At 46.3% G+C, this 18,808-nt stretch overlaps 1 protein-coding gene and 1 non-coding gene across 3 annotated transcripts; one reads left to right on the top strand and one right to left on the bottom strand.

The window, feature by feature from the left end:
* The first annotated feature begins 162 nt into the window (after nt 1-162).
* Nucleotides 163-18,384, top strand: LOC132768284 (zinc finger protein 420-like). 2 transcript variants are annotated; one of them, XR_010910262.1, is made up of 2 exons: nt 163-262; nt 17,488-18,384. XR_010910262.1 is itself a non-coding variant. In XM_067470938.1 (2 exons), the coding sequence occupies exon 2, from the start codon at nt 12,425-12,427 to the stop codon at nt 13,892-13,894; it is 1,470 nt and encodes a 489-aa protein (XP_067327039.1). In that variant the 5' UTR covers nt 163-262; nt 12,255-12,424; the 3' UTR covers nt 13,895-16,158. The 2 variants fall into 2 exon arrangements, 1 of the variants encoding a protein (XP_067327039.1); XM_067470938.1 differs by lacking the exon at nt 17,488-18,384 and adding an exon at nt 12,255-16,158.
* Nucleotides 18,300-18,487, bottom strand: LOC137097585 (U2 spliceosomal RNA). Its single transcript, XR_010910279.1, has one exon. It is a non-coding gene; the product is annotated as a U2 spliceosomal RNA (small nuclear RNA).
* Between the last annotated feature and the right edge of the window lie 321 nt (nt 18,488-18,808).

Here is an 18,808-nt window from a genome sequence, read left to right as displayed (position 1 = left end):
CGAGGAGGGAAGGTGGCCTGTCTGCGCCTGCGCGGAACGGAGTCCCCGAGGGAGGGGGGAGGGAGAGAGGCCGACAGGGGGCGCCCCCTTCCCAGATGCAAATGAGCCCCGCCAGAGGGCGGCCAATCAGGAGCGCGAGGGAGGGCGACGTCACTGCAGGCCCCGCCCCTTCCGGCCCGGCCGCCATTTTCCAGGAGGAAGCCTCCTTTCTCGCCCAGGGAAGAAGCCTCTCTCTCTCTCTCTCCTCGGATCTCTTGAGAAGGTGTGTATGTCTCTCTCTGTCTCTGTCTCTCTGGCCTTCTGTCTTGGCTGGGGAGCCTGAGGGAGGCCTTGTGTTTTCCTTTGTGGGCGGAGGGGGTCCCCCTGAGGAGGAAGGAAGGAGCCTCTCTCTCTCTCTCTTGAGGAGGGAGAAGCCTGCCTTGGCGGAGGGAGGGAGGGAGGGAGGGAGGAAGGAAGGAAGGAAGGAAGGAAGGAAGGAAGGAAGGAAGGAAGGAAGGAGGCTTCGCCCAGGAGGAAAGGCAGGGCCAGGCGGGGGGACTACAACTCCCAGCAGCCAGGGCCAGGCCTCCCCCCACGCCAGGCCTGTAGGCACAGCTGGGCAGGGTGGGCCTGTGTGCCAAGCTTGGGCCTGTGTGTCTCTCACTGGCTGGGTTCAAGGGCTCTCTGGGTCAGGGTGAACTACAACTCCCAGGCGCCCAGGGCTGTCACCCCCAAGCCCAGCCAGTATCTACACTTGGCCATGCTGGTTCTCTGAGTACCAAGGGTGGTCCAGGTCTCTCACCACCTCAGTAGGGTGCTCTCTCCATAAGGATGAACTACAACTCCCAGATTCCCAGGGCTGTCACCCCCAAGCCCAGCCAGTATTCACACTTGGCCATGCTGGTTCTCTGTGTGCCAAGAGTGGTCCAGGTCTGTCATCAGCTCAGTAGGGTGCTCTCTCCATAAGGATGAACTACAACTCCCAGACTCCCAGGGCTGTCACCCCCAAGCCCAGCCAGTATTCACACTTGGCCATGCTGGCTCTGAGTGCCAAGGGTGGTCCAGATCTATCACCAGCTCAGTAGGGTGCTCTCTCCATAAGGATGAACTACAACTCCCAGATTCCCAGGGCTGTCACCCCCAAGCCCAGCCAGTATTCACAGTGGGCCATGCTGGCTCTGAGTGCCAAGGGTGGTCCAGGCCTGTCACCAGCTCAGTAGGGTGCTCTCTCCATAAGGATGAACTACAACTCCCAGGTTCCCAGGGCTGTCACCCCCAAGCCCAGCCGGTATTCACAGTTGGCCATGCTGGCTCTGAGTGCCAAGGGTGGTCCAGATCTATCACCAGCTCAGTAGGGTGCTCTCTCCATAAGGATGAACTACAACTCCCAGACTCCCAGGGCTGTCACCCCCAAGCCCAGCCAGTATTCACAGTTGGCCATGCTGGTTCTCTGAGTGCCAAGGGTGGTCCAGATCTATCACCAGCTCAGTAGGGTGCTCTCTCCATAAGGATGAACTACAACTCCCAGATTCCAAGGGATGTCACCCCCAAGCCCAGCCAGTATTCACAGTTGGCCATGCTGGTTCTCTGTGTGCCAAGGGTGGTCCAGGTCTGTCACCAGCTCAGTAGGGTGCTCTCTCCATAAGGATGAACTACAACTCCCAGACTCCCAGGGCTGTCACCCCCAAGCCCAGCCAGTATTCACAGTTGGCCATGCTGGCTCTGAGTGCCAAGGGTGGTCCAGATCTATCACCAGCTCAGTAGGGTGCTCTCTCCATAAGGATGAACTACAACTCCCAGATTCCAAGGGATGTCACCCCCAAGCCCAGCCAGTATTCACAGTTGGCCATGCTGGTTCTCTGTGTGCCAAGGGTGGTCCAGGTCTGTCACCAGCTCAGTAGGGTGCTCTCTCCATAAGGATGAACTACAACTCCCAGACTCCCAGGGCTGTCACCCCCAAGCCCAGCCAGTATTCACACTTGGCCATGCTGGTTCTCTGAGTGCCAAGGGTGGTCCAGATCTATCACCAGCTCAGTAGGGTGCTCTCTCCATAAGGATGAACTACAACTCCCAGACTCCCAGGGCTGTCACCCCCAAGCCCAGCCAGTATTCACAGTTGGCCATGCTGGCTCTGAGTGCCAAGGGTGGTCCAGATCTATCACCAGCTCAGTAGGGTGCTCTCTCCATAAGGATGAACTACAACTCCCAGATTCCAAGGGATGTCACCCCCAAGCCCAGCCAGTATTCACAGTTGGCCATGCTGGTTCTCTGTGTGCCAAGGGTGGTCCAGGTCTGTCACCAGCTCAGTAGGGTGCTCTCTCCATAAGGATGAACTACAACTCCCAGACTCCCAGGGCTGTCACCCCCAAGCCCAGCCAGTATTCACACTTGGCCATGCTGGCTCTGAGTGCCAAGGGTGGTCCAGATCTATCACCAGCTCAGTAGGGTGCTCTCTCCATAAGGATGAACTACAACTCCCAGATTCCCAGGGCTGTCACCCCCAAGCCCAGCCAGTATTCACAGTTGGCCATGCTGGTTCTCTGTGTGCCAAGGGTGGTCCAGGTCTGTCACCAGCTCAGTAGGGTGCTCTCTCCATAAGGATGAACTACAACTCCCAGACTCCCAGGGCTGTCACCCCCAAGCCCAGCCAGTATTCACAGTTGGCCATGCTGGTTCTCTGAGTGCCAAGGGTGGTCCAGATCTATCACCAGCTCAGTAGGGTGCTCTCTCCATAAGGATGAACTACAACTCCCAGGTTCCCAGGGCTGTCACCCCCAAGCCCAGCCAGTATTCACAGTTGGCCATGCTGGTTCTCTGAGTGCCAAGGGTGGTCCAGATCTATCACCAGCTCAGTAGGGTGCTCTCTCCATAAGGATGAACTACAACTCCCAGACTCCCAGGCTGTCACCCCCAAGCCCAGCCAGTATTCACACTTGGCCATGCTGGTTCTCTGTGTGCCAAGAGTGGTCCAGGCCTGTCACCAGCTCAGTAGGGTGCTCTCTCCATAAGGATGAACTACAACTCCCAGACTCCCAGGGCTGTCACCCCCAAGCCCAGCCAGTATTCACAGTTGGCCATGCTGGCTCTGAGTGCCAAGGGTGGTCCAGATCTATCACCAGCTCAGTAGGGTGCTCTCTCCATAAGGATGAACTACAACTCCCAGACTCCCAGGGCTGTCACCCCCAAGCCCAGCCAGTATTCACAGTTGGCCATGCTGGCTCTGAGTGCCAAGGGTGGTCCAGATCTATCACCAGCTCAGTAGGGTGCTCTCTCCATAAGGATGAACTACAACTCCCAGACTCCCAGGGCTGTCACCCCCAAGCCCAGCCAGTATTCACAGTTGGCCATGCTGGTTCTCTGAGTGCCAAAGGTGGTCCAGATCTATCACCAGCTCAGTAGGGTGCTCTCTCCATAAGGATGAACTACAACTCCCAGATTCCCAGGCTGTCACCCCCAAGCCCAGCCAGTATTCACAGTGGGCCATGCTGGTTCTCTGTGGGCCAAGCGTGGTCCAGATCTCCTTCCAACCGGCCTCACTACCTCTGAGGATGCTTGCCATAGATGCAGGCGAAATGTCAGGAGAGAATGCTTCTGGAACAGAGCCATATAGCCCGAAAAATCCTACAACAATCCGGTGATTCCGGCCATGGAAGCCTTTGGCAATACAACACTGTTATTCTGATTTTTTTTCTCCCCCACTTTGGCTCTCCGGCAGGAGACTCAACGCGCATAAACAGAAAAGCATCCGCAGACCATTCAAACTTTTTAAGCAGAGGGCCAGGTCATAGTCCCTCAAACTGTTGGAGGGCCAGATTATAATTTGGAAAAAAAATGAATGCCTATGCACACTCCACATATTTTATTTGTAGTGCAAAAAACATTTAACAATACAATAATTAAAATGAAGAACAATTTTAACAAATATAAACTTATTAGTATTTCAATGGGAAGTGTGGGCCTGCCTTTGGCTGATGAGATAGGTTTGTTGTTGTTGTTGTTGTTGTTGTTGTTGTTGTTGTTGTGTGCTTTCAAGTCATTTCAGACTTAGGTTGACCCTGAGCAAGGGCCGGGGAAATGACCTTGGAGGGCCGCATCCGGCCCCCGGGCCTTAGTTTGAGGACCCCTGATTTAAAGGATGATGATCTACATACTGCGGTTTACATGGGTAGATTAAAACAATACAATATACTTATTATTATTATTATTATTATTATTGACTAGCTGTCCCCTGCCAGGCATTGCTGTGGCCCAGTCTGGTGATGTGGAAAATCAAGTAATGGGAAAGCATTGGTTTCTAATATATGTAATTATTTTATGCTTGTGGGTAAACAGTATTTCTTGTTGTTTCTTTGTCCGTGTTGATGTGGAGCGTGTCTGGTTTCCCTGCTCTGGGATATGTAACATATTATTGTCCTTCTTCAGGGGTCCCTTTCAAATCTATGATACTATATCTCTCTGTGTGTGAATCATATCTATCTATATTTATGGCTGGATGGCTCTTTCTCTTTCTCCAAATTTGGCCTTGAAATGCCTCATACCCCAAGGTATGACCAACAATCACCAAAACAAACTCACAAACTCACCTCGGCTACACAGTCCTCCTTGCTCTGGCCACTTGCTTTCCCCGCTCCCATACTGCTATAAAATAATGTTCCCAATGGGAAGGCAATGGGAAGCCGGAGCATCCTCTCTCCCCAATGGCTGTGCCTGGAAAGGGAGGAAGGAGCCCCCCACCTCCGGAGGCCTCCCTCCCCAGCCGGGCGCCTCCTCCTTGCATAATCCTTGGGGGGGGGGAGGCGTAGGAGGAGGTGCAGAGACCCCCATCATCCCGAGGGGGGGGCGAGGGTTGGCCCGGCTCCGCCTCTGCCGCCTCCTCCTCTGCAGGCAGACCCGGGAATCTCGCCCCTGCCACCGCCGCCGCCGCACCTGACATCACCGGCCCCGCAGGTTGGTTGCGGGAGAGGCACGCCATTCCCCGCAGACACGCCACTGCCAAAAAGGGGCCGGCCAAGCAGGACACCCCAGTGAAGGAGACCCACAACGTCGCCTTGGCAACTGGGACCCCCGCCCACCCACCCACCCCGCACCCCGCCTCGCCAGGGGGATCCGAGGGAGGGAGGAGAGAAGGGGCGTGCCATGGGGAGGGGTTTCCTACTGCCGCTGCTTCCACGCAGGGGTCTGCCCCACTGTCATACCGGTTGTGGGTCTACCACCTGAGTCGGGAACAACATCACGGTTGGGAAGGGGAAGGCAGAAACAGAAGGAAGGAAGGAAGGAAGGAAGGAAGGAAGGAAGGAAGGAAGGAAGGAAGGAAGGAGGGGGAGAAAGAAACACAAGGAAAAAAGGAAGGAGGGAAGGAAAGACAGAACAAAGGAAGGCAGAAAGGGAAGACTGAAAAGGATGGATGGAAGGAAGGAAGGAAAGAAAGGACAATACATCTCTCAGGCCATTGAGTGACCATCACTCATAAAAACACTGAAAAACACAGCAGACGAGACTTACAAACCCAAAAAACAAATCCACTACAATGCACGCACATAACCACATTGTTCCCCTGACGTTAAGTCCAGTTGTATCCGATTTTGGGGGGTGGGGGTGTGTTGGTGCTCATCTCCATTTCTAAGCCCAAGAGCCGGCGTTATCCATAGACACCTCCAAAGTCTTGAGGCCTGCATGGAGCACCCTTACCTTCCCGCCAGAGAAGTACCTTTTGATCTACTCACATTTTCAGGTTTTCAAATTCTTAAGTTGGCAGAAGCTGGGGCTAACAGCAGGAGCTCATGCCTCTCCCTGGATTCAAACCTCCAACCTTTCCGTTACCAAGTTTCACAGTTTAACCCACTGCGGGCTTCAGCATAACCACATGTGTATTTATGCATAAACACACACACACACATATATACACACACAAAACACATATACACAGATTGGGCCACAGCAACGCGTGGCAGGGGACGGCTAGTATTTTATATATATTATATAAAATATACAATTATATAATTATATACACAATATATATAATATAATATATGTTATATTAATGTTATATTCCTCTTCCTGATTTTGCTTCTTTTAAAAAAATTATTATTACTATTATTAAATATATTAATATGGCAGACATTCTAATGATTACTAAAAATTTTGTAAATAAAAATAATATAATATGTGAGACAGTAATATTAAACACAATATTTAAAATTATACTTTATTTATAGTATCATAAGTAATATATTTAAAAATATATTAATATAGTAGACGCTCTAATGATGACTAAAATATAAATAATAAAAGTATTAATATAGGAGACACTCTAATATTAAATATTATAGTATGATTTAAAGTAATATTTAATATATTTTATTAAATATTATAAATAGATTAATATGAAAGGCACTAATTATTAAAATATTATATTATAAATCATGAATAAAAATGTATTAGTATGGCAGACACTCTTATATTAAATATAATATGATGTAAAATAATATTTAATGTATAATATTAAAATATTATAAATCAATATATTAATAAGGAAGATACTTTAAAAATATTTAAACTAATATACTTATAATATTAAAACATTATAAATGGAAAATATTAATATGACAGACACTAGTGATGATTTAAATAATTGTAAATAGAAATATATGAATATAGCAGTCTCTCCCGTTTGTAGTTTGGCAAGGCACCAGCACTATTGGGCAGAGGCGGCAAAGGGCTCGCAAAACTACAACTCTAGGATATTGTTGCTGTTGTTATTGAAACACAACCAGATGAGTCCACAGCAAACAAGACCACTCTGCTGGATGTTGTATTGGATCACACGTCGGACACTTCCCAGGTGTCTAGGACTGCGTGATGTATCCGTGAATGTGTGCAGATCCCAGTAAGGTCGCCTTTTGCAGCTGATGGTGGGGATTTGGTCAGTGCTGATTGGTTTTAAGTGCAGGCCAAGGTCTTGAGGCACTGCACCCAGTGTGCCAATCCCCTCTGGGACCCCTTGACTGGCTTGTGCCAGAGTCTTTGCAGTTCAGTCTTTAAATCCTCATATCGTGTCAGCTTTTCCAGTTGTTTGTCTTCAATCCTGCTGTCGCCTGCGATTGCAACATTGACGATCCAAACTTGGTTTTTTAACACGATCGTAAGGTCAGGATATTGTCAGTCTGAATTTGGAAGTCCCAGAGTAGTTTGACCTGTTCATTTTCTGTAACTTTTAGGCTTGTGATCCCACCAGTTCTTTGTCACAGGCAGGTGGTGTTTGTGGCACAAGTTCCAATGAGTCACCTGAGCAAGGGTGTTGTGCCTCTGCTTGGAGTCTGTCTGCGCAATCTTCTTCCAGCAGCTGAGGATGGGATCTGTTGTTTCTTTTTTTCCCAAATATTTTTATTGGTTTTCTTAGAATACATCAATACCTTCAATACTCTTATATTCCATCCTCAATTCGTTACATCAACCATAAGTGTATATATATATATCTTGTATACTTCCCCCCCCACCTCTGTGCCCCCCCTTCTGAGCCACTTCAATTTACATTCTCTTTCCAAAATACCATTTCTTCTTGTGGAGGTAATTTTAAGCCATTCTCAATAAATTTCCCCCAAACTTTATCAAAATTGTTTTCCTTCCATCCCCCTTTCCTGACCCTTAACCTACATGTCAATTTATCATTTATTGCTATTTTCCATAATTATTTATACCATTCTTCAATTGATATGCCATTACCGCTCAAGCAGGGAGCTTTGAGATGGTTGAACAGAAGCTCTCCGAAGCTCTAGGTACTCTCACTGCCTATTCCAGGGAAAACCAGCTGATCCCTAATCCATCTAAAACACAGACATGTGCCTTTCACCTTAAGAACAGACAAGCATCCCGAGCTCTGAGGATGATGACTTGGGAAGGAATCCCACTGGAGCATTGCAGCGCACCCAAATACCTGGGAGGAGTCACTCTGGACCGTGCTCTGACCTACAAGAAGCACTGCCTGAACATCAAGCAAAAAGTGGGTGCTAGAAACAATATCATACGAAAGCTGACTGGCACAACCTGGGGATCACAACCAGACACAGTGAAGACATCTGCCCTTGCGTTGTGCTACTCTGCTGCTGAGTATGCATGCCCAGTGTGGAACACATCTCACCACACTAAAACAGTGGATGTGGCTCTTAATGAGACATGCCGCATTATCACAGGGTGTCTGCGCCCCACACCACTGGAGAAATTACACTGCTTAGCCGGTATTGCACCACCTGACATCCGCCGGGAAGTTGCAGCCAATAGTGAAAGGACCAAGGCAGAGACATCTCCAGCTCATCCCTTGTTTGGGTATCAGCCAGCACGTCAATGACTTAAATCTAGAAATAGTTTTCTTAGATCTACAGAGACACTCGCTGGAACACCTCAGCAAGCAAGAGTCCAAAAGTGGCAGGCTCAAACCCAGCACCTCAATCCGTGGGTGATACCAGATGAGAGACTCCCCCCTGGGCACACAGAAGACTGGGCGACTTGGAAGGCGCTGAACAGACTGCGCTCTGGCACCACGAGATGCAGAGCCAACCTCAAGAAATGGGGCCACAAAGTAGAATCCTCGACATGCGAGTGTGGAGAGGAGCAAACCACAGACCACCTGCTGCAATGCAACCTGAGCCCTGCCACATGATGCACAATGGAGGACCTTCTTGCGGCAACACCAGAGGCACTCCAAGGGGCCAGAGACTGGTCAAAGGACATTTAATCAGCTACTAAGTTTGCAAAATTTGTTGTTTTTTTTATCTGTTTGTTTGTTTTGTTCTGTTAGAAATGTAATACAATGTTCTGGTTGCGGATGACACGATAAATAAATACCTCTCCAATTCTTCGCTATCAGTCATCTTGCTGCAGTTGACATGTTCTCTATTGCATCTCTCTCTGTTTTTTTCAGCTTCTTAACATTATATAGTCACAACAATGCAATGCTTGCACTTTTCCCTATCTTCATATCCATTTTAGCTTCTATCTCTCCAAATATCTTCCCCCAAAATTCCTTTATGTCTTTACATTGCCACCACATATGTATATATGTACCCACCTCCTAGCAACCTCTCCAACCATTTTTTGTAGCATTCCTCTTAATATTTGCAATCTTTACTGGTGTTAAGTACCATTTCCAAACCAATTTGTAATAATTTTCTTTAACACGTATCGATAAGTTCTTTAAATATCTTTGATCCCATAATTGTACCCAATCGGCTTCTTTGGTTCGAATCCCTAGGTGTTGTAACTCAGCGTGTGCCTCATGTATCTACTAGTGCTAGTAGGAGGAAACGAGGCTTGGAAGAGGAAGACGCTCAGCAACAGCTGAAGCGCATTAGGGACTTGTTCCTAGAGCCTACGGATGAGGAAGACTTTGAGGGGTTTACTCGTGAGGAAATGGAGGTGGAGGATTACCGTGGTGTAAAGCGAGTAGCACGCAGCTCAGACAGTGATGAGGAATCCATTTCCAAGCGTCTTAAAGACGTAGCAGATTGCGAGGAGTCTGACAGCGAGGATGAAGAGCTGGACTGGACCAGGGTCCAGGAAGTGTTAGATGTGGTTAATGCTCCAACTTCCAGCGATGAGTTCCATGGTTTCACAGACCCATGGGTTTCAAATACTGCTTTGCAGGATGCAGTCCGAAGTGCAGACTGGCAGCAATGGAGAAGTCGTGATTCACCTGTGGAAATGGATGCACCTGGAGGTGAATCTAGTGACTCTGATGAGATTTAAGGAGCTGCTTGGGAGCAGTCTAGTTGCAGAGTTCAAAGTGTTGTGTTCCAGTGTATCTTGCTTCTAAACTCTTGCCTTGAGTTCCTGCTTACAGAATCGTGGCTTCCTGACCGTGCTGACAACTTTGCCTGTCTTGGAATCGTGAGTCTTGTCTTCTGCCCTGACCCTTGGACTGCCTTGACCATTCTACGCTCCTGCTATTCTCCTGTGACTTCGTTGGACCGCTCCTCATGCCGATTATTGCCTGGTGATTTGTTTGGACTTCGGAATTGACTGTATTTGGACACTGACTTCAAGCCTTTTGCCTGTGTTTTTCCTGCTTTCCTTTTCACAGTGCTGACTGCCTGGACTCTTGTTTGTTTACATTCCTGCTGGCTGCAAGCTCTTTTGTGTTTATTGCTCTGCTGTTAAGAGCCCTTTTTATGTGTTAATTTGCCATTAAAGACCTTCTGTTAACTCTTTAGCTGCTGTTTTGCCTCGCTGGTCCGCCTGGGTCTTGACACTAGGTCTTCCTCCCATATCTCTCTTAATGTTACGTCCTTTATTTTCCCCCCTTAATATCAATTATTCTCTTCTACCATTTCCTGCTTATTCCTTTCAGCTTGTGGTATCCTCCCGTCGCTCTTTCTTTTCGTATCATTTGTTCCACTTGCGTAAGTTTGCCTCCTTCCCCGTTATTTCTTATCCAATTCTTGAACCATTTCTCTACTTGTGAGCAATGGAACCATGAGAGTTTAATATCTCTAAATTCCCTCAAGATAGTTTCTTTCCTCATATTTGCTTTGATCCAATCTCCAATCTTATCTCTATTCTTCTCTCTTAATTTTTTGTCTAATATGTTTTTTTACATTTTTGGGGAAATTTTTATCCATTATGATTGGTGTTAGTGTTGAACTTTCTGATAATAATATTTCCTTGTTGGGATCTGTTGTCTCATCTGCTTCCTTGCAGAGTCTACACTTGGAATCTGTTACCAACTTTTCAATAATGGCTTTGATGGCAAAATTGTTGTTGTTGTTGTTGTTGTTGTTGTAGGCTTTAGCAGACCTTTAACTGGCAGCTGGGGGAGAAATATCTCTTAACGAGGCATGTTTTTAATAATGTTTTGTTGACGCTTTCATGGTCAGAATCACTGGGTTGGTTGACATTTTTGGCCTGTCTAGTCATGTTCCAGCAGCATTCTCTCTCGACATTCCCCCTGCATCTGTGGTTAATGGCACCTTCAGAGGTTCTCTTGGCAGTGAAGTAGATGGAGTAAGATTCCTGTGGAATAATATCCAGGGCGGGAGAAAAAACCCTTGTCTGTTTGAAGCAAGGGTGAATGTTGCAATGAGCAAGCTTGAATTGGCATTGGAGTAGCCATGAAGTCTGCAAAGTCAATCAGTGAGGATATCTGCAGAGAGGTGGCCTGGCCTCTGTTTCCTGGAGGCACCCTCTGTTTGGGAGGTGTTAATTGGCACCTGATTGCTTGCTATCTGGAGTTCTGTTTCTGAGTGTTGGACACAGAATCTTATTTGAAAATGCAGAAATGCTGGGCCATTCACACCTGCTTCAAGCAGACAAGGGTTCTTCCTCCCACCCTGGACTTTATTCCACAGGGATAGAGACACTCCACTTGCTTCATTGTCCAACAGAACCTCTGAAGACCCCGATGTTTGCATTTCTGCGCCCGTACTTTGGGAAGTCTGACTTGGCCACGGTAGTCCACGCTCTGGTTACATCCCGTTTAGACTCCTACAACGCTCTCTACGTGGGGTTGCCTTTGAAGACGGCCCGGAAGCTCCAATTAGTCCAACGCTCGGCAGCCATGATACTAACAGGAGCGGAGCGCAGGGAGCATACAACTCCTCTGCTGCACCAGCTCCACTGGCTGCCGATCTGCTACCGGGCTCAATTCAAAGTGCTGGCGTTCGCCTTTAAAGCCCTAAACGGTTCTGGCCCAACCTACCTATCCGAACGTATCTCGGCCTATCAGCCCACCAGGACCCTAAGATCTTCTGAGGAGGCCCTGCTCTCTATCCCGCCTGCTTCATAGGTGCGGCTGGCGGGGACGAGAGACAGGGTCTTTTCTGTGGTGGCCCCTCGGCTATGGAGCGCCCTCCGCATGGAGGTAAGATCAGCCCCCTCATTGATGGTATTCCGAAGGAGATTAAAAACCTGGATGTTCGAACAGGCATTTGGTTAACTCAGTGCAAGGAATGTAATGATTAAAGGACCGGCAATATGGACGACGAAACTGGATCACGATTTTAGTCAGGAGATGAATTGGATTGTTATTGATATGTGAATTGTGTATTATGCTTTTATAGTTTTAAACTGTATACTGCTAATTGTTATATTTTGTTGTAAACTGCGTTGAGTCGCTGGCTAGGCTGAGAAACAGCGGTATACAAGTATAGCAAATAAATAAATAAATAAATAAATTTCTGGGTGATTCCATTTTCAACATGACAGATGAAGGGAAAGGGGGAAATTGTGGAGGTAAAGAAAGATTCTCCCCTTCATCCTTGATCTTTTGCTTCTTTCTTAACCAGGGAAATGAGGACTCAACGGAGCCACCCCTTGGATGCAGCAATGAAATCAATAATATTGGAAGAAGAACTTCTCTCTAGGTGAGGATCTTGCTGAAATCTTGACCTCACATACAGATAAGGAAGGGGGGAAAAAGACTGAAGCATCTGTATTGCAATCAAACACCCATATCATGGCTGACATGAAGGAGAAAGCATTGATATGCCTGGAATGTGGGAGGAGTTTCACTTGGAGGGCTCATCTGAAGCGACATCAAAGGATTCACACGGGAGAGAAACCCTATAAATGCCTAGAGTGTGGGCAGAGCTTCTATGAGAGTTCAGATCTACATATACATCAAACGATGCACACGGGGGAAAAGCCCTATATATGCCTGGTGTGTGGGCAGAGCTTCACTAAGAGTGGAAGTCTACGTTCACATCAAAGGATTCACACTGGGGAGAAACTCTATACATGCCTGGAGTGTGGGCAGAGCTTCACTCAGAGTTCAACTCTACATAAACATCGAAGGATTCATACTGGGGAGAAACCCTATACATGCCTGGAGTGTGGAAAGAGTTTCACTCAGAGTTCAAATCTACTTTCACATCAAATGAGTCACACTGGGGAAAAACCCTATACATGCCTGGAGTGTGGAAAGAGCTTCTCCGAGAGTTCAAGTCTACATTCACATCAAAAGATTCACATGGGGGAAAAGCCCTATACGTGCCTGGAGTGTGGGCAGACCTTCCCTGAGAGTAGAAGTCTACGTTCACATCAAAGGATTCACACTGGGGAGAAACCCTATACATGCCTGGAGTGTGGAAAGAGCTTCACTCACAATTCAAACCTACATAGACATCAAAGGATTCACAAGGGGGAGAAACCCTATACATGCCTGGAGTGTGGGAAGAGCTTCACCCAGAGTTCAAATCTACATTCACATCAAAGAAGTCACACTGGGGAGAAACCCTATACATGCCTGGAGTGTGGGAAGAACTTCAGTGAGAGTGCAGAGCTACGTTCACATCAAAGGACTCACACTGGGGAGAAACCCTATACATGCCTGGAGTGTGGGAAGAGCTTCACTACGAGTGGAAATCTACGTTCACATCAAAAGATTCACACTGGGGAAAAACCCTATACATGCCTGGAGTGTGAGAAGAGCTTCTCTAGGTCTTCTGATCTAGAAAAACATAGAAGGATTCACACTGGGGAGAAACCCTATACATGCCTGGAGTGTGGGAAGAGCTTCAGTGACAGTTCAAATCTACGTTCACATGAAAGGACTCACACTGGGGAGAAACCCTATACATGCCTGGAGTGTGGGAAGACCTTCAGTGAGAGTGCAGAGCTATGTTCACATCAAAGGACTCACACTGGGGAGAAACCCTATACATGCCTGGAGTGTGGAAAGAACTTCACTATGAGTGGAAGTCTACGTTCACATCAAAAGATCCATACTGGGGAAAAACCCTATACATGCCTGGAGTGTGAGAAGAGCTTCTCTAGGTCTTCTGATCTAGCAAAACATAGAAGGATTCACACTGGAGAGAAACCCTATACATGCCTGGAGTGTGGGAAGAGCTTCAGTGACAGTTCAAATCTACGTTCACATGAAAGGACTCACACTGGGGAGAAACTCTATACATTCCTGGAGTGAGGAAAGAGCTGCACTGAGAGTTCAGGATTCACACTGAGGGAAAATCCTATAAATGCCATGAGTGATGACAGAGTTTTACCCATTGTTCAAATTTACGTTTACATCAAAGAACTTACACTGGGAGAAACCCTATAAATGCATAGTGTGTGGAAAAAGATGATCTGAGAATGGAAATCTGCATAGACATCAAAGGACTCACACTTGGGAGCAACATACATGCTTGGAGTGTGCAAAGATCTTCATTCATAGTTCAGGTCTACGTTCACATCAAAGGACTTACACTGGGAGAGAAACCCTATAAATGCATGTCGTGTGGAAAAAGCTTCTATGAGAGTTGAAATCTATATAGACATAGAATCCACACTGGAGAGAACAGCGGTGTTTGACCCCAAAGAGAGTTTCCCAGAAAGAGCTTTCCAGACTTTTCATGTTGATGAAACTCTTTTTATCAATGCATCCTTTTGTGACACAGTAATTTAGTTTTACTAGCAAGCCAGAGGTTAAACCACCCCATATAAGACTTTCAATGCATAATAATAATCTAGAGAGAGACGTTTCAGTAGAGAGACAGCAGACGGAGAGATAGCCTTTATTTCGGAGGGGTAACTATACAAGGCTCCGTGGTTTCGCATTGATGTTGCATTGGGGGCTGGGTGGGGGTGGTTGGGGTGTGGAGGGACGGGTGTGTTGGTTTTGTGATGTGTGCTGAGGAAAGCATTGGATTTGGTTTTACGGTGTACAACAACAATAAAATTACTCTATAATTAAATTCTACATTTATTTATTTACTTACATCATCTTTACTGTATAAACCAATTATTCGGTATTGTTGAAGGCTTTCATGGCCAGAATCACTGGGTTGCCGTGAGCTTTTTGGGCTGTATGGCCAGGTTCCAGTAACATTCTCTCCTGACATTTCACCTGTCCTAACGTTTCTTCAGAGGTCTGATGGAAGTGAGACTAGTGGGGTGTGTATATCCCTGTGGAATAATGTCCAGGGCAGGAGAAAGAACTCTTGCTTGTTGAAAGCAAGTGTGAATGTTGCAATTAGCAAGCTTGATGAGCATTGAGTGGCCATGAAGATGCCAAATCAGTCAGTGAGGGTATTTGCATAGAGGTGGCCTTTCCGATTGGATGTCCATTGTCTTTGACAAATCTCCCTCGAGCTTTTCTGTGGTTCCAGAATAACTATAATTTCCACATGCCTCCAGGTATCAGGTGCTTTCCCTCCTTCCAATATATTATTGAATAGGGCATACAGCTCAAGACTCAGTACTTACTTAGGCGATCCCTCGTTGCCCGAGGATGAGGGTCCTCCAAGTGCTGTGTCTTGGCCGTTGGTCCGTAGGTGGCTTTAGGGGCTCAGCCTGTGGTTGTCTCTTTACTTCAGGCTTCTGAGGAGAATGGCCATGAGTCTGCAGAGGTTCCAGTGTCTGAGTTAGATGATCAGGTTTCTGCTGAGTCTCAGGGGTTTGTGTCTAGAGATGATGGTCAAGAGAGTACAATTAGCCAGAGTGAGCCTGAGGATTTTGGGACAGTTGGTTCCTAAGGCAAAGATGCTGCAATGCTAACAGAAAAAGAGGACGAGGAAAAGGTTGAACGGCCAAGGCCAAATACTGTTAGCGAAAGGAATGTATGAATTGCCAAGCCGAGGGAGGACCAGACACGCTTTGATGGGAAAAGACAAATCAATCAACATTGCCACCTGGAAGGGGGGAGAAGGCGGTCTGAAAGATTAAGAGAAAAAGGGGGTCAGGGAGAGGTTTCCCAAGGGAAACAGAATGCTTCTGCTATGACTTTCTGAATAAATATAGGGCCTGTGAATCTATACTCTTCAGTGAGTTTAACGTTTGGTTTTCATGTGTAAACACGCCTTTTGTTTCATGCCTGGTATCCGTGCCTTCTTGTTCATGCTAAGATTTGTGTTTGCTTCTGCCCGGGATTCATGTTCATGCTGAGATTCTTGTATGTGGTTGGTCCTGGTTTCAAGCTCCTGCATTGGGATTTAATGGTTCAAGTTTGGTGATGTTTCTTCAAGGGACTTTGGTCTTTGCAACCTTTTGGAACTGAAAGACTCTAACTCCTGTGGACTTGTTGATCGGATTATTTCAAACCTCCTGGTTCCTGACTGATAACTGACTGTCTTATTTTACTTTGCTCAACTGACTGTTTTGTGGACATTTCTTCATTACTTGTTTGAGTGCTTTTTACCTTTTTTGGCTGTTGCTATATTAATCCTCAATAAACTGCTTTGCTATAAAGAACATTGGTGTGAGTTGCCTCTGGCTGAGAAAGGCGGTATACAAATGAGGGAAATAAATAAATAAATAAATAAATAAATAATAAATATGGGTTCAAAGGTGCCAACCCCAGCCTTGGTGTGCAACAGTGGCTGTCGAGCCCTATTCTTGAACTGCATGTTCTTCCTCTTGATGCTGCTCCTTCCTCTTGGCATGTATCTCCCTTCTGCACTCCACTTGTGCCCCTTTCAAATCTGCAGCACTGCTGATCACAGCTGGTGAAAGGCCACGGCTTCCCAGTTCTCGGTGCCAATGCCACAGTTTTTAAGGTTGGCTTTAAATCTCTTTTCCTGTCCCCCAACATTATGTTTCCCATTCTCAAGTTTATAATTTTTAAACTCTGGGTGTCCGGTGTAAGACATAATGTATGTAATTGTTCCGTCTCCCAGGAGACTGGGTTTATTGTCTTTTTGGGTTGCTTAAATTGGTTGCCCCTTGCCTTTCTCCTAGGCCTCTGCAGCCTCTGCAAAGGCCTAAAAAGTTAGCAGCCAGAGACAGGAAAGCCAGTTTTCAGGCCCTCTGCAATAATTGGCCAAAGAGTGGCTCTTTGGGCCCGCCCCTGTTTCCAGGATAGAAGCAGCCATTTTGGAGGTCTCCCTGCCCCTTCAGTTTTAGGAAGAATCCATGATGTGCTGTTGGCAGGCAGGTACCTCAGAAAATATCATTGTAAAAACAATTTAGTTATAGATATAAAGTAACTGAGTTTAATTTAGATAGATTTATTGAGTAATTTAGTTTGAGACTTATAAATAATAGATAGATAGATAGATAGATTGAGTAATTGAGTATAATTGAGTCATAGATAGGGAACAATTGAATATAGTTAGAGTTTATTAGTATAGATGGAGTTTATTACTCATTGATTGTTTTGTAATATTGATAAGCTGAACAAAGTCTACTAGGACTTGGTGAATAAATACCCTGTTTATTGTTTAAAATTGAAGTGGACTCAGTTATTCCAGAAAGCTCAATCTGCCTAAAGAAAGACCCCAGCAGTTTCGGCCAGACATAGATAGCAGCACGTCAAAGTTTCATTTTAAAGCGTCTGGGCGTAACGGCACAGTAATGCTATGCAAGAATTAAAGGCATAGAGTGATTTACTGCCTAGAAAGTGAACTGTGAAACATGTCAATTTGTTGGGAAAGCCAAAGATAAAACCAAAGGGCTTTTGCAGTCAATCCCTGTCCTCACTATCCCCTTTGACAAGGTGGGGGTAGACATTATTGGCCCCATGTCCAATAAAACACAAGATGGACATCAATTTATTTTGACTGCTGTTGATTTTGCTACCAGATACCCGGAAGCAATTCCCTTGAAGGAAACAGACTCGAAAACGGTAGCAAACGCGTTGCTTAATCTGTTTGTGCGCATGAGGTTCCCTAGATCAATTGTCACCGATCTATCTAGAAACTACCTTCATGTCCCAGATGATGCAAGAGATATTCCGAACCTGTGAGATAAAGCATCTAACGTCCACTCCGTATCATCCGCAGACCAATGGCTTGACAGAAAGGTTCAATGGCACCTTAAATCATATGCTGAAGACCTACGTCCATAAAAATCCCAATGACTGGGAGAGAAAACTGCAGCACTTATTATTTGCTTATAGGGAAGTGCCCCAAGAAAGCACAAAGTTTAGTCCCTTTGAGTTGCTGTATGGGAGAACACCTTGTGGGCCCATGGACATTTTGAAAGAAGCATGGACTGGAGTGGAGCAGATCCCAGAGACTGACATCGGTAGTTATATTGAGGACTTGCAGAGACATTTATCAACCATAAGGGACTGTGCGGCCGAGAGTCTGTCGACTGCGCAGCTGAGACAGAAGGACCAGGCAGATCTCTACGCAAGACATCGGACTTTGAATGTGGGGGATAAAGTACTTGTATTAAAACCAAGGTCAAAAAGAAAGCTAGAAGACGCATGGGAAGGTCCCTATACAGTTCTGTCTAAGATATCTGAGGTGACTTATTTAGTGGGAGAAAACTTCGAGAGAGGGAGATGTAAAAAGTTACATGTAAACATGTTAAAGCCTTATCACTCAAGGGCTAATGTGATTATGCAAGTCTCTCAAGAGACAGATGGAGAGGTTTCATTGTCTGGTTGGGGGAAGGTGTGTTCTGATTGTACCCTGCCTTCTGTGGAGGAAAATACAAACCTCACAGCGCCACAGAAAAAGCAGCTTCAAGATCTATTACACCAGTATATATAGTCCTCAAATAGAGGACGTATCAGATATTAAACTGATAAGAACAGATACTACACTTGATCTTAGCCAAAAGGCCGAGAAGCGATATCTAGGCATTATGTTCTCTTCGTCTGGTGCTTGGGCTAACCACATTACTCGTAGTATACAAAGAGCAACAAAAACAGCAGGTTCCATTTATAAGCTGTACCATCATAGATATCCAGGCACAATCAGACCTGCCCTGGAAGTCTTTAAAACAAAATAATGCCAGCACTTATATTTGGGGCTGAAATTTGGGGGCACATTAATCTGGCTAAGATTGAAGCCTTCCAAGTGAAGCAGCTTTGCACCTTCCTGGGCCTTTCCAGAACAACGCTGACAGCGGCAGTAAGGGCTGAGCTAGGAATACTCCCAGTAAAAGCTCAAAT

The sequence above is a fragment of the Anolis sagrei genome, chromosome 8 (genome assembly GCF_037176765.1).
Source record: "Anolis sagrei isolate rAnoSag1 chromosome 8, rAnoSag1.mat, whole genome shotgun sequence".
NCBI classification, from domain to species: domain Eukaryota; kingdom Metazoa; phylum Chordata; class Lepidosauria; order Squamata; family Dactyloidae; genus Anolis; species Anolis sagrei.
The sequence above is the reverse complement of the archived record's forward strand: the minus strand, read 5'-3'. Positions and strand labels throughout refer to the sequence as shown.

Excerpts from the sequence above, each read along its gene's own strand:
- LOC132768284 (XM_067470938.1), top strand. The coding sequence starts at position 12,425 with ATGGCTGACATGAAGGAGAAAGCATTGATATGCCTGGAATGTGGGAGG.